This window comes from Desmodus rotundus, chromosome 2, assembly GCF_022682495.2.
Source record: "Desmodus rotundus isolate HL8 chromosome 2, HLdesRot8A.1, whole genome shotgun sequence".
Classification (NCBI taxonomy): domain Eukaryota; kingdom Metazoa; phylum Chordata; class Mammalia; order Chiroptera; family Phyllostomidae; genus Desmodus; species Desmodus rotundus.
In genome coordinates this window covers 76,320,324-76,343,166 of record NC_071388.1, presented here as the reverse complement: position 1 = coordinate 76,343,166, position 22,843 = coordinate 76,320,324, and the positions used below count along the sequence as shown (strand labels likewise).

The 22,843-nt window shown below is 33.8% G+C and overlaps 1 protein-coding gene across 2 annotated transcripts in view; it reads right to left on the bottom strand.

Annotated features, from left to right (window-relative positions):
- EPHA6 (EPH receptor A6) overlaps window positions 1–22,843 on the bottom strand; it is an 876,611-nt gene that overhangs the window by 818,216 nt on the left and 35,552 nt on the right. For both annotated transcript variants that reach the window (XM_053918286.1, XM_053918285.1), the window contains exon 2: window positions 12,761–12,825. In XM_053918286.1, coding sequence (XP_053774261.1) covers window positions 12,761–12,825 — 65 coding nt within the window. The remainder of the gene's footprint in view (window positions 1–12,760; window positions 12,826–22,843) is intronic.

The following is a 22,843-nucleotide window of genomic DNA, read 5'->3' as shown; positions in this document are numbered from 1 at the left end:
TTTCCAGTTTATTCACATGCAAATGTGGGACCATCAGCTGCTGCCTCAACTGCCCAGTCCTCCAGCTGCTGCCTTGCCACACATCCTCTCCACCCAGACTGCCCATCTCCACCCCTCCTACCAGCCTGTATGAATGTTTCTTCTCTAACTCCTTGGTTGTCAGACTTCCATACAGTTCGATTTTCTGGAAGTTCTGGTTGTGTTGTTTTTAAATTTGTTGCTGTACCTCTTTTGGTTGTGTGAGGAGGCAAAATGTATCTACCTATGCCTTCATCTTGGCTGGGAGTCTTGCTTTGGGTTTTGATGTAGACTCTTTCATTATAAATACTTGGAATGACCCTTGCTAAAACAATTAGAACTTTCTAATGAATCCAAAATTTAAGCTTAGATTATATATATGGGAGTTCACTTTAAAAGAACTGGAAGCTTCTAGAAGTGGGATACTGGAAGTTAAGCTTCGTAACAATATTAAATTTTAAAAAATAATAATTAATAAAGATAAGACTATATTTTATAAATAAAGAGCAATTGGCTAAAGGAAACATACACCTTAAAAAATATATGCTTGTAAGAAGATACTCTCAAGACTATACATGAAGAACAGCAGAGATATTGGAAAATGAATTGCATACACATCTTTCAGCTGCTCAGAAAATAAAAAACTAATTAAATATTCACAGGTATCAGTAAATTCTTCACCTCTGATTTTCTAAATCATTGTTACTTGCTTTCACCTTCTTTTCCTCACCATAGAGTTAACTTCATTATTATTCAATATATGTTGTTTCAATTGGTGAAATATAAGGCAGCTATTTATTTATTTATTTAGCAGAGGATTTTCTACTAAAGGAATATTGTGAGATAGTGTAGAGAGAATTGCCACAAACCAAAGTTGCTCAGGTATTAAATTATTAAATATTTAAAAATTTATGGATGCTAACAAACTATGCATATTCATACACCTGTTTTCCTTCTTTGCCTGCATTTGGGGGGAGCATTTAGAGATGTGTGAGTTGATTAAAAGAAAGCCTGTTACTCTGGATAATTCATGTTCCTGTATTCTCCTTAAGAAAACTGTATCTTCCATGGCTTTTCATATTTCCTGGTGTGTCTCAAAGCAGTACCAGTGTTTCACTAACTTCTGTTATTTTTTTCTATCATTATCATCATATTCATTATTGGGAGGTTTACAATCTGCCATCATCATCATCATCTTCATCATCATCATCAGGTTTAAAAACTGCATCATTGTTTTGGTGGTGGTGATGGTGATGATGATGATAACGATGATGTTTACAATCTGCCTTTATAATTTGGTGGCTCAAGTAAGTGAATTCATTTTAAAAATACCTAAGAACTGGATCTGGAGATTCAGGAGCAACCCAGAAAGCTCTAGATGTAAGACAACTACCCTAATCTTTCCTTTTCTCATAACTTTTTCTCTGCATGAGCTTGTTTTCTTCATACTACTAATTAAATGGGTGTCTTTTAACTGCCATGAGTTTGTGTTTTTAATTCTTCCTCTCTTAGAACTTTTACTTGCACATGACTGGTTTTTCCCAGCCTCTTTGCTCTAATCCTCTTCCATGTATCTTTCAGTATATCTTTTTGGCAAAGGTTTCTGATAGCTACTTTTCCTTGGCTGTTAATGTAGGAATCCTGAATTCCTAAAGAGAAATCTCACTGGATTAGCCATTTATAAAAATTACATATGAGAAATGACAGATAGCTGTTAAGGCAATTAACTGGATGTCTTTCAATCAGGTGTCACCTTTGTCCTAATAATACATGGCTGAGGAAGTGAGGCATTGTGACACTAACCATAACAGATATCCCTCAACAAAGCAATAAAAACTTTATACTACTCTGACTAAATGTGAAACCCAGCTTGTTACTCCAACCTGATGTTTCTCTTGAAACTCGAGCTGGCATGTTAAGTTATTTTTGTTTTTAGTATAATTTACAGTTCAGCAGTTTCCATTTCTGTGGGAGCCTAGGAAGCAGCCTGACCTGAAGACCCCAGGACTTCAGCTGATAAGAAACCAAATGGCCAACTCAAGGATGCTGACCATGAAGATTTATATCTAGGCCTAGGGGAAGATGTCCTGTACGTCTGTGGCCCCCACCCCCTTGCAGAACAAAGACTTCTTTGTTCTGCTTTATCTCTCCTTCATGATAAAAACCCCTGCCTGCACTGAGATGTTAAGACGGGCTTTGGGATAAGTGTCCCCCCATCTTCTCGGGTGGCTGGCACTTGAATAAACCACTTTCCTTCCCAGCACCTTTCTCACAAGTGTGGTTTTACTTGCAGCAGGTAGCCAAACCTTTGTTTGGTTACAGAATTAGAGTCACTCTAACATTTCTAATACACTTATTTATGTAAGTGTATTCTTTTTGGGGGGTTGTACTACTGCATATTATACACTTAATTAGCTTACAGTCAATAACAGACATGTATAAAGACACAGTTATTAAAAATGAAGGACAAAGAATTAAATCCAGAAGAAACACAGTAAAGGAATATTTATTTTCTGCGAGAAAAATATCAAAACAATCTAAACACGCAGCAAATATTCCTATGCCACCGACTAAACAACAGTGCTTGATAATTAACCATCCTTAGTGGGGGAGATCCAGTGGTCTTCAAAAATGAATTAATGTTTTCAGCACTTTTTAATAACTACATATTTTTTACACAAAATCGGTGTCATTCTAACAACACTGTAACTTCATTAAAAATGCACTTGAACAACCTTATAGCCTATTTTACACTCTCACCATATCAATAACAATGTTGAAAATCAAGCCATGGTTATGGGTGCACCAAATGGCTAAAACTCCAGGCTTTGGGACTGAGATGACCCTGGTTTTAAAACCAGGTCTTTTAGATAATGTCACCACAAACTTGGACAGGTTATGTAACTTTTATCAAGTTTCATTTTCCATTTGTAAAATGGTGCTAATAACATTAGCATCAAATAGATATTATCAGGATTAAGTGAAAAAGCATGTAAAATGCTTAAGCACAATTCTTATTACAGACCCATGGCACATTTATAACCTGAATATTCTGAGGAGGAAACTTACATTAGGTCTCCTGTAAAGACAAGGTATATATTTGGAACTAAATTTGCAAGTGCTCCTGGGAATGCCACAGTCTACTACTCAACCTGCATACCACGGGAAAGCTCTGAAATCTTTCTTTATTTATTTGAAAGAATAGTAGCAATAATGTCACGTAAAGCAAAGCATAAAAGCTTCATTAATTTTCACATTAAATGGACTTCAATATAAGCCTACTGTTACTGATAGTGATTGAAGTGAAGAAAAAGCAAAAAAAAAAAAAATCAGACAGTTAATTGCATAAAAGCAGAATAAGAAAAATTAAATAAAATCATAACTTATGAAACTTTAAGCAATGTTTCAGCCAACTATACAATGTCTAGGACAGTTGAAAATGTAAAAAACAAAAAAAGAAAAAACAAACACACTTTGAAATGACAGAGCATTTTGTTCTTAAAAAGGCCTGCCTTCAGGAAAAACTATTTTATCAGAGCCTACTCTATCTACTTGAAGGAAAGAAAAATACCCAGGACTCTAGCCTTCCATGTAGGAGGAGGGAAATACCCAACTTCAGCACCTTCTGGCTATCTTGTCCCACCGAATGAGAGAAGAGAAAACTGAGAAGCATTGGTGAAGTTCAAAGTCCAGGGGCACAGGCTCACCAACATATTGAGACTTAATCATAGAACAACAGAATGCCTGCCCTCCCCTCATGCATTACCACTATATAACTAAAGGTCTGTTCATCACAGTTCCTTTACCCAGAAATTATCTCCACCTTACTAGTAAAAATTACAAGGTATACTAAAAGACAAACAAACAAACGAAAAACAACAATAACAACAAAAACACTGAGACACTGAAAAGACAAGAAGCATCAGAATCAGAGTTAGATATGGCAGGGATGTTACCAGATAGAACACATATCACATAATCTCACTTATTTATGGAATCTAATGAACAAGATAAACTGATGAACAAAATAGGACCAGAGGCAAGAATAATTGGAACACACTGGCAAATCTCAGAGTGGGGCTGTGGGGGGAAATGGAAGAGATTAGCCAAAGAGTATATATGCATAGCCCCTGGACAAAGACAACAATATGGTGAAGGCTGGGGGTCAGGGACTGGGCGGAGGGGAGCACAGGGAGGGGAACGGGGAACATCTGCAATAGTGTCAACAATAACATAAATAAATAAAAACAAAAACCCTATGATTAATATGCTAACAGCTTTAATGGATAAAGTAGACAACATGTAAGAACAGACGGACAATGTAAGCACAGAGATAGAAATCCTCAGAAAGAATCAAAAACAAATGCTAGAGATGAATGTAACAGAAATGAAGAATGACTTTGATGGACTCCTTAATAGGCAGCATGACTGAGGGAGAATTTGAGTTTCTAAAACAACTGAAAGCTGTTTCTTTGAAATGTGAAGTAATAGGATGGAAATTAACATGATAGATATTGAAAAAACTACCACATAGTTTGTAAAGTTTGTCTGAAGAAAAACTGTTTAGATATCAGTTATGAAAATAACTAAAACAATACATTTTAAAAGAAATTATCACTGAAATTTTTATTTTCAGAATTCAAATGCATACATGTAGTTTTGAATAATTCCAGTGCATTCTAATATGAATTAAATGCAATACTGAAGTCTGCAACTAGGATAAATCGGTTTTACCATACTGTTATCAGACTGAAGGGTCCGTTTGCATCAAAGCCCAATAACACACAAACAGGAGCTGGCAGCCAAGGAAGTAAGGATTAAGGAGATGGTGCCATGCCCGGAGTCGCAGGTAGCTTATGCTCAAGACCTGGCTCCCTGGTGGCTTCCAGGGGATGGATTATATAGGGAAAAATCATTAATCATAGTGACTAATAGAGTTAGGATTGTGGCCTCTACTGATTGGTTGGGTCTGGGGGTGGGAGGTAATTGATCATTGCACTTAGTCCTGATGTTAGCCATGGAGTTGTTCTGTGGGATCATTCTGCTTTCCTGGGCTTAATGCTTACCCAAGAAAGAGGAAGGTGGGTGAGTCAAGGTGTGGTTACAATATGAAATATAGAAATTAAAATACAATAATAGAAATTAATTATTAATGGATACTCCATTGTCTATCATAAATACAACCTATTTGATTTTTCAACTTTGGAACAATGATATTAAAAATGATGTGATCTAATTTATGGAATAAAATATCTTTCTACTCAGTTGACTTATAATATAGGTCTCATAAAAATTATTAGTTTTTTATTATAAAAATCATTAACTTAGTAATTATTATAACATTTAAAATTTTAATAATTAATTAGTAATTAAGTACACAAAAAAGTACACTCCTAGCTTTTATTTACACATGAATGACTAGAATACTTATTTTTCTAGATACCTCAAGATAAATTTCCTAATTCCAACTCACTATGTTTAACAAATAAAATCACACATCTTATATGATTTTGCATTATTCAAACCATAATGATCATATAAGTCACAGCATGCAAAATATACAATCAATATGCTATTTAAAACCAATATCTGGCACCTGAGAAACATAAGGTTTTCCAAACTATAGTTGTCATGATTAATTAAAATATGTATTAATATTCAATAACACTATTTTTCTACTAACATTTAATTTTCTCTTAATTTTTTAGTAAAGTATACTTCACTGTTGAAAAGAAAGCTTGATTTTGAATATTGGCAGGCCTATATCTATGCCCACTATAACATCATAGAAAGGACCTGATCTACCTAAATATTAAAAATGTACATTATTTACATTTTTACATTAAAAACAAGCTTTGGCCCTGGCTGGTGTGGCTCAGTGGATTGATTGCTGGACTATGAATCAAATGGTTGCTGGTTCGACTCCCAGTCAGGGCACATGCCTGGGCTGCGGGCCTTGTCCCCAGTAGTGGGTGTGCGAGAGGCAGCCACACATTGATGTTTCTTTTCCTCTCTTTCTCCCTCCCTTCCCCTCTCTCTAAAAAAATAAATAAAAAATTTTAAAAAATGATCTTTGAAAACTTAAGTCACCTCTTAGTTGCCAAAAGAAGAGAGTGAAAAAACATCTGAGATAAGCAAATCTTCCATTTCCTTGCTAAAAACATTGCTATAAATAAAAAATAAATGGTGAAAATCTTTCAGGTGAGCTGGTGGAGTGCTTACAAATAATGTTATTTCCATCAACATTAAGTATATGTAATTTCAGGTATAAATCAAATAATAGAGAATTATTGTTATGAAATGCTATGTTTTAACTGCCAGGTTTTATTCAGGTATAAATACCTTTAAAAACTAGTATGAGGCCAGGTCACTTATCTTTTTAATTACAGTATCAAAATTAGAAAGCCACACCATTGTTACATTTTCAGAAGTATCAAATAAAATTACTAAACTTCAAAGGCAACAATATAAGCTTTTAATCATGAAATTTTTTACATTATTTAGTCTTGTATTTTTCTGGTTAGTAACTTTTTAATAGAGTTAATACTGAGCCAAGATGCACCATTTTGACATAGTCCCTGCTCTGTGGCACTGAATAGGGCAGTTCTGCAATGAGATTAAGGGTTTTTAATATAACATTTAACTACAGGCCCTTTTATTGTAACTGTATTTTTCTCTTTCATCTACAATGTTATATATTGGATAAAAATAAATAGAATAAATAAAAGTATCAAGAGGAAAGGAGTAAGCATGAATGTTAATGTTTTAAGAAAATGTATATAATTTTCTTTCATACATTTTCAGACTACAAGAATAAACTCAGGAGATATATAATTTTTCATTTCTTCCTTTGTACCAAATTACTGCATGAGTAGTATCTTCTGTTTTTTTTTTCTCGTTAGCATTAGATTGGCATAACTTCTTAAAAACTAGCTGTCTCCTTCCCAGATTTTCAAAATTGAAATAGGTCCTTCAGTTTTTTTGCAGAGTTAACCAGTTATTTGTTATTCGTAGAAAACAAAAATCTAGGGCATATGCCTGCACTTAGTGTTTGTGAAAACACTTCTTCAGTGTGCACTTAAACCTCTACAGTGCTATGCAAAAGTGTTTATTCATGCAGCACTCTTTTACTGATCATGGACTCTTAGCTACTCCACTAGATCATCATAATTATTTTTAATGTAGTATGTTGACAAAGGATGGAAGGGATACTTATAGAATAAATTTCTTAAGAGTTTTGAATTATGTAGGTATAAAATTCTTGATATTAGATAGTAAGAGCACAGTGTTAAGAATTATGACCCAAATTTTCTGATGTATTACTTCTTTTCTATAACTAAGCTTCAACCTCTGTAAAAACATAATTATTCAATTTCACTCAGTTCTCAGTATATCAATACAGTCATGTACCGCATAACATCATTTTGGTCAACAATGGACCACATACATACACAGTACTCATAGAAGATCATAATGAAGCTGAATTTTATTTAAGAAATGGAAGGATATGTGGTTCAGGAGAAAATTTTTTTTCTCCAACAGGAGCAGTATCTGTGGGGCTTGACAATAGATTCCCTCTCACTCACGGCACCCCAATTTTGAATGCACAGACTACATCCCAATCAGTCAGCCACCGACCTGTTTGAGCAGAGTCTCTTTCCCCAAGCACTACATAGTCAGAGGGTGAAACAGCCCTCCCAGACCTAGCGTGGTGGTCTTCAGAGCACATTGCTAATTTCTTTGTTGAGGACCAAAGCTCACAGGACACAGGGACACAGGTCTACAGGGGCTACCTTAACACGTATTAAATGCCACTGACACTTTAGTAAGAGCTTTCTGTGGTAGTGTAGAGTCAGCCAGGCTGTCCCTATACTTTGGAAATATTTGTAGGTTGTAATGATGTAAAGCATAGACGACTTTTATTTTTTTCTATGAATACAATGCCAAAGAGAGCCCTTCATGCCAGTCAATATAACCAAACACAAATTTCTAAAGTCAAAACGTTGAGTTGTTCTACACCTTCTCTATGAGAAATTCTTTTTTTATATTTTTATGTAAACCTCTTTTTTTATGAATACCGCAGTTTTTTAACCTGACCACTGCTCCAACATGCAATAGCCCAAACCGCATTGCTGTGACAATCTCCTATGTTCCTTTGTCTCTCCATCCTGATTTCTTATTCCTACTGAACCTCAGGCCACCATTCACTCCCTCCTGACAATAATTACTACAGTGATCTAGTCCTCACTCAGCCAGTGTCTCCTTGATATTTCCAATTGATTCAGCCCGCATTCCTGCTCCTGGAGCATTACTGACCCTATTTCTGACCCTGTTGGAAGGAAGCTGGGGGAGGGCTTGTGGGCCAGTCTTTATAAAATCTACAGTAGTGTAGGTCTTCACAGTCAGCCCTCATCACTGACCCATCCTGACCAGCTACCAGTGCTGGAAGCTCATTTTATGGTAAGTGCCCTGTACAGATATACCATTTTTTAACCTTTTATAGAGTATTTTACTGTATCTTTCCTATGTTAGATATGTTTAGATACACAAATACTACTTACCATCACGTCACAACTGCCCACAGTATCCAGTACAGTAATACGGCGTACAGGTTTGTAGCTAGTACCAAATAGGCTACACAATGTAGTCTAGGTGTGTGGTAGGCTACAATATCTGTTTGTGTAAGTGTATTCAATGCTGTTCACACAAGGACAAAATTGCCTATCTATGCATTTCTCAGAACGTGTCCCCATTATTAAGTGACATATGATTATAGTGTCATATCGCCAATATTTTCAACATCCTTTCCTTTCACTTCCAAGGGTCTATATTATTGCCTTAAACAAACAAAAAATACTACAATAATTTTTGTTTTAGTGAATCCAGAAAGTTTTTACTTTTATTGTACTTATTGGCACTGAGATATATAATATCTCAATCAATTAAACATTTAAATTCCAAGTTTTCCACAATATGACTTGGATCATAGTCTTATTTTCCATCACATCCCTCCATTCCAGCAACACAAAGGATTCTCAACATCCTTGAAACTTACTGTACACATTAAAAAATCCTGTGCTTTTTTCCAAGCCATTCACTTTGCCAAAAAGAGGATTTCTATACTCTCCTCCAGACCATTCTTTCACAGTTTACCGGACAAAGCTGACATGTTACATTCTTCTACCAATCTCCCCCGATCAGAATGAATCCCTGCCTTTATTATTCTTTCACAAAATATGATTCAAAACTACCTGAAGACACTTTCTTTGGTCTTATGATTGTGTAGAATCATCTTCACACACAAGAATCTTAGGATATAAGAACACTGTTTTTAGCACTCTAAAAAGGTATTTGGCACAGAGAATAAAACAGACATTTGTTAAACTGAATTCTGGACACTGATTAAAATAAAGTATATTTTCAAAGTTGGTACAAATAAGTTTTCAAGTAAGCATTTCAGGAAATAAATATATTTTCCTTTTCTGTCTGCCAGCCTAAAAAGTGAAGACTACTCATCTTCGCTACAGGCAGGTGCTCCCCTCCTACTCAAGTAACCGGCCAGCGTTTTGTTCACAGGTGCGGAGAGAATGCCTACTCCTGCAACTACCAGCATGACTACCGGCGAAATGGCTATTTTTAATTTAAAAGACGTGGAATTATTATTAAATCACCTCTGTTTTATATAGTACATTATATAATTTCAAAAACATGTTAGTTCAATTCTTTCTAAAATGAAAATTTCATCAGTTAAAAAGGAACTACTTTACTCAGAGAGATACCAAATATACTTTATATCATGAAATTGACAAATAAATACATCATGCAGCTGTCTTTTCTGCCCATGAAATATTTATAAAAACATCTGAATTAGTGTCTCTGAAAAAAGGGCAACTTTGGTTAGAATGGTCATTCAAATTAGCATGGCTCAATAAGCCTGAGAACCTGAAAAAATATACCTTTTTAAATAGATATAATTACAACTTTATTATACATAAATAAATGCTGGTTTAAATGTTATAAATTTTTCAACAGTTTTCATAGATTTTACGTTTTTAACCAGTATCGGTGTCTAGATGATTTCCATATTTGTATTTAGCAGCTTCTTTTTCAGTTCTTCATCAATACTGACTACTTACATCATTGTTTTAACCTATAAATAGCATTAAGTAAAACTCCATTATTGTCAGTAATCTATCCTCCTCATTAAAAGAATATATTAGGTTGTGTATTTTCTTTAAAACTTATGTGATCTATTTTAAATTATGTTCATGTGTTCCCATTTTCAAGTATTCCGACTGCTGACACTGGCTATTTCTGCATTATTATTTTAGGGACAATCTAAAAGTAATACAGCCTAATCCAACATTGATATTCCAAGGTAATTGAGTATTCAGTTTACTTTTCAACATCTAAATCTGTGTGTTATTTTTCCCTCTATAGTCTACATATTGGTCATTTGCCTTTTTCTTTACGTGCTAGAATCTTAGAAGAAATAAAAAGCATCCAGCTGTGAAATGACCACTCATAAGCATTAAGACTAGGATACGTTTGGATTAGAATTTTCCCTGTACTACTTCCTGGCACTGTGACCTTGTAAAAGTTATTTAATATACCTGAGTCTTTATTTCTACATCTTTCAATAGGGAGGGGAAAATTGTATTTGATTTATATGACTGATGTGACTAACGTGCTTTGAACAAAGCATAGCATATGGTGGATGCTCAATAAATTTTAACCATCTTTTTCTTTCTCCTCTTTATTCTATCATATTTCTTTTCTACCGTATTCTCCTTCCCCTCTTCTTTCTCTCTTCCCTCTTGCTAATCCTTGGCTGGTGTTGAAAATGTGCATCTCAGTCTAGCAGTTTATTTATCAAGGGGGGAAAAGTAACCTAAATCAATTACGCAAATATCACACATAAATAATTGGCCTTTCATGAGGTTTTCAATGTTCCTCTCTGCCATGATAAAGATATAGCTGCAGAGTCAGAAATAGCTCATTTTGAACTACAGGCCATTGCTCACTATAGGGCAACTGTGAAAATAAAATGTAAAATTCTTAGTTCAGTGTCTGGCGAATAGCAAACTATGAAGAAAGACTCACTCTTTTAGACAATTCTGCCCTCTTTTTCTGTAACTAATAAACTAGAAGTAGTAAAAAATCCCCCACTTTATAACAGCTGTGATGAAATCATCACAGGAATGGCAACAGTAACTCTGTAAGTCCTTGTGTGTCCTGGTTACCAGTTTGCTCAGAAATGCAGCCTGATCGAGCCAAACACCATGAGAGCAGGGGAATAACTCCTCTTCCTCCCATGATTCTCTGGTGTGACTACAGGAAACAATGATAATAGGATGTCTAATATTTTTTGTCTCTTTTTTTCAGAAAATGAATAAGTACAGCTTATAATTTATTTGTAAGTTCTTATAAGTCACTCTGTATAGAGCTTATATAGAGATGTGTATTATCTCTGTATTTTCTCCAAGAAAAAAGTTTCACTTGCTGTTTGATAACTGATAAATGTGACATACTTGATACAAGCAACAAATACTGATGTTTATTTTAATGGAAAGAAGACATTGAAGGTTAAAGTATAATCTTAATTTAAAAGATGTATTTCTCATAAATGATTTCATTAAGAGTTCTCTTTTACTAAAAGGAAATTTTCAGCTAAAAACAAAACCAGTCTATGAAGCAAACAAAATAAAAACAAACAATAGCCTATTAGATAAAAACAGGAAGATTTAACTCTTTATAGGAGTTTTTAGATGAAAATATACATTTAATGAATAATTATTGAGTAATTGTCAATATAAAGTCAAATTCAAATAGCAACATTGTAATGATTCTAAAAAATAAAACCTGTTGAGTCAACTTCTTCCTTCAGATTTCAATTTGTAGATGTAATGGAAGAAGCAATGTGAAAATATCAAGAATGCGATAAATGAGGAAAACATAATTTCTAAGAAAAAAAAGAAAGCTAACCCAACTATATCTAAAAACAGTTGACTACCTCCATTATTCAAGATGGCATTTAAATAGACAACCCCCCCCAAAAAAAACCCAAAGTAAAAAGCTTTACAAAATACCCTTTTATTTTAGGTTGAAATAAAAAGTAGCAACGTACTGCAATGTGAAAATAATGAAAAATACACTGAAACATAAAATGTTGAGCATAATAGTTAAAATAATGTCAATACCTGAAAAACTGTACTTTGTAAATTATACATACTTATAAGCCTTTTAAAAGCAACTACTCCCAGATAAAAAACCTAATAATAATATATCTTTTTGCCAACTTCAAAAAACACATACTGCCTTAGTAGACTCATAGTTTCCAATAAAAAACCAAATTGTTAACATCATAAGTGTGAAATCCACTTATGATAATCTAAAATTTGTTTATGCACAAATACTGAGGTTATAAATTTAATAACATACATACAGAAATGTGTATTAAACATACCCATAGAAATTTATTTCTAAAGAAAATATTTATGAGATATTCTAATATTAGTCTGTATAAACACTGTATTAAAGAACAGTTACTAATTTAGAAGAAAAGATGTTTTACTATTATTTCCATTGATTAACACTTCTAATTGTAATTTAATATTTTCTACTTTAAGGTATATGCTAACACGCATACCACATAGAGCCAATAACCCACCATTCCTTCATAGTATAACAAACCCTAAACACCTAACAAGGGTGGCAATTTTAAAAAGACATTCAAACTTACCCCATTTAATGGATATGTTTTCCATCCTAGCTCTCCCAGCACAGTTGTTGTATCAAGCAACACAACTGGAATTACATAAATAAAAAACTTGCATAAATATCTCAGTTGATGAAAAAATATATCAGTCATTTAAATCATTAATGTCAACTACCCTCACTATTATCCATTGCATTAGCTTTAGTAATTTGCATTACTTTAAGTTATTTGTATATACTGAATATTAACACAGGGGTGGGCAAAAGTAGGTTTATAGTAGGTTCATTTACTATACTCAAGAAAATATAGCAAATAAATTACAAGAGTGTGTAAATAGCCCTGGCTGGTATGGCTCAGTGGATTGAGTGCTGGCCTGTGAACCCAGGGGTCACCTGTTCGATTCCCAGTCAGGGCACATGCCTGGGTTGTGGGCCAGGTCCCCAGCAGGGAGCACATGAAAGGCAACCACACACTGATGTTTCTCTCCCTTTCTTTCTCCCTCTCTTCCCCTCTCTCACAAGTAAATAAATAAAATCTTAGGAAAAAAAGAAGAATGTGTAAATAACGAAGGCGTGCAATTGGAGCACTTACGAGATTGTACTTAAGTGCACTGTGCCATTGTGCCATTCTTTTGAGTTAATAAAGCTATTGTAATAATCATAACCTGCATGTCTTTTTCCATATCAACTGTAAATCTACTTTGACCAACCCCTATATATGATACATAATGATAAAATGCATGAGGCAGTTATAAGTTAATTTTAAAATGTGTTTAACAATACTAAATGAAACATAACTAAACAACAAAGTCATTTTTAATAGCTATCTTCTAAAATTGATAAAATAACCACCTTTGTTTCCCTGCCCTCCTTTCCATATATGGTCTGTTTATACCACATTAAAGAAAGAAAAACTGCATCAAAGCAGGCTTCTGTGTTTTTTTTTCTGTGTTATTAAATGTGCTTATATATTATTGGCAAACAACTCATGATGAATAAATTTGGAATCTTTAAAGCATAGATTACATTGTTATTATATATGCCAGGTAGTATACTTACTACTAAAGGAGGCAAAGACAAAAATAAAAACCACACATCATTTACTCAACCAAAATAACTCATAATCTGGTGGAAAAGGCAGACATGTAAACAAACAATTAGAACATATTCTGTTAAATTCAAAAATAAAAGACTATATAATAGCCTCACAATTAAGTCAGGCTAAGGCTGGCAGGGTCTGTCTGGGAGGATTTCACAAAGGGGTTGCTGTTTGAACAGCAGAGTCTTCATTGGATGTGACAAGAATCAAATATTTGTTTTTCTTTTTTTTAATTAATTTATTTTTATTCAGTTACAATTGTCTGCATTTTCTCCCCTTCCCTCCACCCCACCCCAGCCAGTCCCACCTCCCTCCCCCACCTTTACCCTCCCCCTTGATTTTGTCCTTGTGTCCTTTATACTACCTCCTATAGACCCCTCTCCCCACTATCCCCTCCCCACTCCCCTCTGGCTATTGTTACAATGTTCTTAATTTCAATGTCTCTGGTTATATTTTGTTTGCTTTTTTCTTTTGTTGATTATGTTCCAGTTAAAGGTGAGATCGTATGGTATTTGTCCCTCACCGCCTGGCTTATTTTACTTAGCATAATGCTCTCCAGTTCCATCCATGCCATTGCAAAGGGTATAAGCTCCTTCTTTCTCTCTGCTGTGTAGAATTCCATTGTGTAAATGTACCATAATTTTTTGATCCACTCATTTGCTGATGGGCACTTAGGTTGCTTCCAGTACTTGGCTATTGTTTTTCGTATAGAATATCTTCTGCAAAGTAACTAAGCTATAACTCAGTTCTCAGTTGCTAGAGTGGGAACTAGGAGTGGGGATTATTGGGGGGGAAGTAGAAGGGTACAAATGAGGATGGAAAGCAACATAGATCAATTTGGAAGGATATTTGTGGTGTTTACAGCAGGCAAATGCTTAGGGCCCATGATTTAGCAGATATTTTTTTTTGAGTTCTTACTACTTCCAAGTCCCCCAGATACCAGCAGGCCACAGACCTTACTTTGAGAAACAATGCTTTGTTAGCTTTATCTAGTTAAGAAAGTGTGGATTTTTATTTGTAGTTCAGAAAATGCCTTTAGGAGTATGTTACTTGGCCTTTGCTGCTTAGTGTGTACTGTAAAGAAGCTATAAATTTTCCTATTTGAATCACTGGGATACTTTTGACTGATTTTTAAATATAAAACCATGTTTAAATTTCCAGGGTAAATGCTAATCATTAACAATATTGTTTCAGTGCTGTTAAAATCTATCAGTAAACACTTATGACTGAGCCTAATTCCTTAATTAATATTTATTGTGGAAAATTCTCCAACATATATTAACTTGTATAGAAAATATTACATTGGACCCATATGTATTCATCAGTTTTAATAATTACCAACATATGGACAATCTTATTTCATGTTTATCTATTCTCCTACTACAAGATTTCTTTGAAGAAAATTTCAGTAATATCATTTCATCTGTAAAAATTACAGTGTGTATTTCTACCATAAATATTTATTTTACTATGACTACAATATCTTAATCCATTGCTATAAATAGTAATTCCTTAATGTCATCAAATATCCAGTCAGTGTTTAATATTTCTATTGTCTCAATTTCATTTAACAGAAAATTGGCATCTAACAAACACTATATATTACAGTGAGTGGACATTCCTTTTTAAGTGTTTTTAATCAATAGCTTCTCTTATTATCTTTTGTCAGCTTTATTGAGGCATGATATACTTAAAAAAAATTCACCCATTTTAAATGTATATGTTTCTGTGAATTGTGACAAACCCCTATGTCCATGTAATCAACTCTACAATCCAGCTATAGGATATTTCCATCACCCTCAAAATTTCCCTTGTGATCCTTTATAGTAAGTCCCTTCTCCACCAGCCCATGGCAACCACTCATCTGATTTCTGTCCCAATGGTCTGTCTTTCCCAAAATGTCAAATGAGGGAAATAATATAGTACACAGCATTTTGAGCTCAGTTTCTTTCACATTAGCATAATGCATTTGAGACTTATCTATGTTGTTGTATGTATCAGTGCTAAATTCCTTTCTATTGCTGAAAAGTATTCTATTGTATGGAATTTCCTAGTTGATAGACATGTGGGCTTTTTTCAATTGGGGCATTATAAACAGCACTATAACATTTCATTTACAGAATCTGATGGGAACCTATGTTTTCATTTCTCCATGATAAGTAGAAATTACTGGGTTATACGAGGAATGTTTATATTTTTTCCTAATATGAGATATCATTGAAAAGTGCTTCCACATTCCCTGTGTTTTCTTTAAACTATATTTAGTGGCTTGATCTGATTCAGGTTCCATTATTTTTATATTTCATAAGATTACTTCATTGGCAGTGTTTAATAGTCCTTATACCAGAAAACAGGGAAGATATTAATGTCCACTTGGATCATGTAAAATGGACTGGGGAACCAACATGCATGCATAGGCTTCAACTCGCCAAAAATAATTTGATCAGCCCTGGCTGGTGTAGCTCAGTAGAGGCACATGAAAGAAAACCATACATTGATGTTTCTCTCCCTCTCTTTCTCCTCCCCTTCCCCTCTCTCTAAAAAGAAATGGATAAACTCTTTAAAAAATAATTTGATCATACACAAGGTTAATGACTGTAAAGGACTGAAATATTTCAAATATACTTAAATGCATGCATTCATAGTGATCAAATATACCAACTGATAACTTTTGCAGCATACTGGGGAGCCATTATTTTAAAAACTGAAAACAATTAACAAATTATTTTCCTTTTTCTATATGAACTTCTTCTAAATACAAAAGTAGTTAATGAAGGGACATTTCTGCTAATGAAATATTTTAGGTAATAAATGAAGAAGGAATGACCAAATTAGCCTATACCATTTTCTACTCCTTATAAATAACATATCTAGGCTCTAACGTCCACCACATAATGATAATAGCAGACATAAGGGGCCAAAACTTTTTAAAGACTTTCTTTATAGTTTCATCTACTTCATATCAACATATAATGCTAACAAGCTTGAAAGTAACAGACAGTACAGTAAGGGTGATATATAAGCATATATCATATATTCACACAGATGTACACATTATAGTCGATCCAGAAAAAGTCCAGCTACTGTTACTATAATGAGAACAATTTGCATGACATCCATGTAACCTGGCAGACAAGAAGAGTGAATTGGAATGTATATGCATGAACAGTGACGACTTCACTGTACTAGTCAGTGAGGGTGGTAGACGCCATTGAGTGAGCATGTGTCCTGTGTGGCCACCACATTCAAAATGACTGAGCAGGTAGAGCAATGAATCTGTATCAAATTTTGCATTAAGCTTGAACATTTTCCACGGAAACTATTGGGATGATTCAGAAGGCTTTCAGGGATGATGCAATGAGTGCAGCACAAATAAAAGTGTGGCACAAATGCTTCAAAGATGGTTGAGAACTACTGAAAGTGATCTACATTCTACAAGGCCCGAAACAAACAGAATACCTGAGAATGTTGAACGTGTATGGGCTGCAATAACAAAGATCAGCAACTGACAGTGCAAGAACTAGAAGCTAATCTGAGGATTCTGAAAACTAATGTGCCTGAGATTTTAATGCAGGATCTTGGCATGAAATGTATGGTGGCAAAATTCGTTCTGTGGCTTCTGCTGCCAGAGCAGAATGAACATCACCCTGCAGTTGCTAATGACGCTGGGAGAACTGTGTGAGGGCCCAAGGTGCCTGCTTTGAAGGGGACTGAGGCATCATTGTCCAATGTACCATGTTTCCTGTATCTTGTATCTTCTTCAAGAAATGTTTCTATTGTTCATATTACATGGTTTGATACTTTCTGGACAGACCTCGTACACACATACAAATAGGAAAGAATACAAAAATATACACAAATACACAAAATGATATTTGTTGACATTTATGTTCATTTACTGATATAAAACAGTCTGAAATATTACAAAACAAAGCTGAAGATATCAAAATAAACATTCAAAACTGTAAGCTTATGTACTTATTACATAAGAGTTATGTTTATATTTGGTATTTACTATTGAAAAGAATTCAGAAGAACATAATACCATCATCTACTTTGGGGGGTTCAAAAGCTTAATGTTACTCATCTAGCACATTTATGTATTTGAAATAAATCATTATTTCCATAGCCCATTGGTAAAATAATGATACTGATTCATAATCAATATAGGAAGGACGTTTTGTATTTTTTCTTCAAGTGATATCCACATTATCCTACCTGACTTTTTAATACTCACTTACAGATGAGAAGATGAGAGAACTAAGTCTCAGGAGAGGTTAATTTTTTTCCTGGAGATCACTAAGTAATAGATTTGGATAGGGAACATTTGTAATAGTGTCAATAATAAATTTTTTAAAAAAATAATAAAACTTAAACATTTCTTAAGTGTTGTTTTCTTCCTAACACTTTGTTATTTGTTTTCTTATTTTTATAGATGCAGAGAACTATCATAACTTCTTTTCCTAATTCCAAATCTTCATCAGTTTATATCCTAATTTTCACATTAATGGTTTCTACAGAAAATTTATCATTACTATCTACAAATCATGACATTTAATTTAAGGAGTTTTATGGAGTAGAGTGTTCAAAAGACTTACAATGTGAATTAAAGTATACCAACATATTTTTTTAAATTATGGCAATTTAATTCATTGAGTAGTTGATATAATTATTTTTTCTAAAACATATTTAGGCTGCTTGGTTCTCAATATTTATAATTTGTAAATTGTAAAGTATATTTATTTCAAAAAAATAAAAGGAAAATATGTATTCCTACAACACTGTAGGTCCTTATTAAGAATTTCTTCTTTAGTAGTTTGAGAAATAAGATTTACATAATTGCTTTATTTTCCTCATTTAACTGCAAATATACCTTTTAAAAATGTTTAAGAACAGTAAAGTCTCAAATTTGCATTCCAGACAAGTGAATTTTACATTGATATTCAAATGAAATTGAGGGTTTTGAGATTTTTAATACCATCATTTGTGATAAATATTTGAATTTTATCATTTGTTTCATATATAAAACCCCCACAAATTCAGGTTTTTCATGCACACTAATTGCATTAAACCCAGAAAGGTGAGAGCTCCTCCTGCTGGTTTCTAACAAAAGTTATCTGGTCCCTACCAGAGTGCAAAAATATTATAACCCAAAGGAGGAAAAAAGAATTATAATATAATGACATTAACTTCAATAAAACATCAATGCTTTTTATTTTTAATTTAATGGCATGGTTTTAAATATAGCAAGATTAACACTTACTTTTAAAGAGTATATGTGAAAATATATATATTCATATCATAATAAATGAAAAATTTAATAAACCACAAATACATAGTGTATATATGTGTGTGTGTGTGTATAGATAGATATACATGCAGATATATAAATTTAAAAAGTCTATTTGAATGTCATCCTGTTTAGGTCCTCCTTTAAGGTGCCATTCAGGTAAACACATTAACTAATTTAGTTTTGATATAATTGCATATTTTGATCAACAAAAATCAAAGCTTTTACTTCCAGATCTGTAGAGTGTAATATTATATCTACCCTCACAGAGAGTCAGAATCAATATTTAATTACTAAAAAACAAACCTATATTGCTTAAATAAAAGTAGGATTATAATGTTTATGTATATGTCCCTCTTTGTATTTGTATTATTTTTAAGGCAACACTTTCCAAAACAGTTCACTCTCTAAAAATAATTAAACTACTTTTACTAGAAACTGAGATCAGTACTTGTCCATTAGGTGTATTAGGTTGGCCAAAAAGTTCATTTAGTTTCTCCCATAAAATAAAAGATACATTTTCCATTTTCACCAATAACTTTATTGATTTGGATACTTTGAGTACCTTAGCTATGTATTGCTTTTGGCTTCTGGTGGGTAAAGGCCAGAGGTGCTACTAAACATCTTTCAATGCATAAGACAGCCTCAGAGCATAGAATTATTTGGCCAAAATGTCAATAGTACCAAGAAACTTTGCAAACCACTTTTGACACAATCCATCACGGTACATTCTCCATACACTGAACAAATCTTTTTTTTTTTTTGCATTTCAACCTTTCTTGAAATAATTAAGCATAATATGCCAAAAATGCTGTATATTTCCTTCCATCTTCAATATTAAAATGGCTGCACAAAAATTCACCAATTTAAAGTTTTTTTTAATGTACACTGATAGGACAATTGGCACAATACAATTTAAGAAAATTTTTTTCTAATAAATTTAAAGATAACTAAGCAGGACTAGAGCCATTGTACTGAAAAAAAATTAATGAATTTTTGGCCAGCCCATACTTATTCCATACTTATTTGTAAAGGCAGCAAGGGAGAAACAGGAAGTAACATACAAGGGGGACCCGATAAGGTTAGCAGCTGACTTCTCAATGGAAACACTCCAAGCCAGAGGAGAATGGCAAGAAATATTCCAAATAATGAGAGCCAGAGGCCTGCAACCAAGGCTACTTTACCCAGCAAGGCTCTCAATCAAGATAGAAGGCCAAAAAAAGAGTTTCCCAGACAAAAGAAGTATGAAAGAATACACCTCCACCAAACCAGCCCTGCAAGAGATGCTAAAGGGATTGCTTTAAGGAAAGGAAGGAAAAAGAGAGAGAGAGAAAGAAACACAGGTAGGAAAAAATGGCAATGAAAAAGTTCCTATCAATAATAACCTTAAATGTAAATGGATTAAATGCTCCAATTAAAAGACATAGAATAGCTGAATGGATAAGAAAGCGTGATCCACACATATGCTGCCTACAACAGACCCACCTCGGGACAGAAGACCTACACAGACTGAAAGTGAAGGGCTGGAAACAAATTTTCCAAGCAAACAGACAGGAAAAAAAGGCCGGGCTAGCTATACTAATATCAGACAAAATAGACTTCAAAAAAAAAAAAAGCCATAGAGAGAGACCCAGAAGGTCACTTCATAATACTCAAGGGAAGAGTCCACCAAGAAGACATAAACATTGTAAATATATATGTACCCAACATAGGAGTACCCAAATGCATAAAGAAAATCTTGGAGGACTTCAAGAAAGATATTGACAGCAACACAATTATAGTAGGGGATTTCAATACCCCATTGTCAAAAATGGACAGATCTTCCAAACAAAATATCAACAAAGATATTGTGACATTGAAAAATACCCTACATGAAATGGACTTAACTGATATATATATATAGATCCTTTCATCCCAAAGAAGCAAAATACACATGGAATATTTTCACATACGGACCACATGATAGGACATAAAACAAGATTCAACAAGTTCAAGAAAATTGAAATCATATCAAGTATTTTCTCTGACCACAAGGGACTGACTATAAACAAACCTCAAGGAAAACCCCCCAAAAAACTCAGAAACATGGAGATTGAACAGCAATCTATTAAGCAACGAATGGGTCAAGAATGGGATTAGGGAAGAAATCAAAGTTTCTGGAAACAAAGTAAAATGAATTCACATCAATCCAAAACCTATGGGACACAGCAAAGGCAGTCCTGAGAAGGAAGTTCATAGCAATACAAGCCTGCCTAAAAAGAATAGAAACATTTCAAATACACAACCTAACCCTATACCTATAAGAACCCAAGGAACAACAACAAAGACAGCCCAGAGCAAGTACAAGGAAAGAAATAACCAAGATCAGAGCAGAATTAAATGACATAGAGACTAAAAGCACAATTCTAAGGATCAATGAATCCAGGAGCTGGTTCTTTGAAAAGATAAACAAAATTGACAAGCCTTAAGGCAGGCTCATCAAGAAAAAAAGAGAGAGACCCAAATAAACACAATCAGAAATGAAAGTGGAAGAATACAACTGATACCACAGAAATACAAAGGATTGTAAGAACTTACTATGAAGAACTCTATGCCAAGAAATGTGAAGACCTAGATGAAATGTACAAATTTCTAGAAAATATATAACCTTCCAAAACTCAATGAAGAAGCAGCAAAAAGACTGAACAGACCAATAACACCTGATGAAATTGAAACAATAATCAAAAAGCTTCTGACACACAAAAGCCCTGGACCAGACGGTTTCACAGGAGAATTCTACAGAACATTCAAGGGAAAGCTAACGCCCATCCTCCACAGATTATTCCAAAAAATCCAAGAAGACGGAAGACTCCCAAACTCTTTCTATGAAGCCAGCATCATCCTAATCCCAAAACCAGATAAAGAATAACAAAGACGGAAAACTTCAGGCCAATATCACTGATGAACATAGACGCTAAAATCCTCAACAAAATATTGGCAAACTGCATCCAGCAATACATGAAAAAGATCATACAGCATGACCAAGTGGGATTCATCCCAGGGATGCAAGGATGGTACAATATTCGCAAATCAATAAACATAATACACCACGTAAACAAAAGCAAAGACTAAAACCACATGATCATATCAATAGATGCAGAAAAAGCATTTGATGAGGTACAGAAATGAATGTATTCCAGAAAGGAAAGCTTATAATAAGAGTAATAAGAGTCACAATCATTTGAATTTAATACCAATTTGTCTTGCTTTACAACCAAAATACCTAACCATTAGGTATTAACCATTAATACCTAACCTTTTCTGATCTGTAAAGGAAGAGAGAACAGGAAAGTTTAATAGAGAAATTGAGCAGCATGTAGTACAAGAAGAGTAAAAGAAACAAAATGATTTCTACAATGTGAGATTTTAGAAGAATCCTGCACTTTCTTTGTTTTTCATTTAAAGGATTCAATAAGCAGCTATAAAAAATTAACACAGCAAGATGTAAAAGTTTACATAATTTTACATGGCTCTTTTCCTTACATAAAACAAATAAAATAACTTCCTTAATGTTTGTTTTGAATTGTAGAAATAAAAAATCATGAAACTTTATTTTAAATTTAGTGGATTTTATAAGGAGACCCACTTTACTGCCCAGTCTCCCACAGTAGGACATTAATAAATACCCAGTGAGAGTCAAAGACATTTCTACATAACAAAAAATATTTAAGCTGGCACTT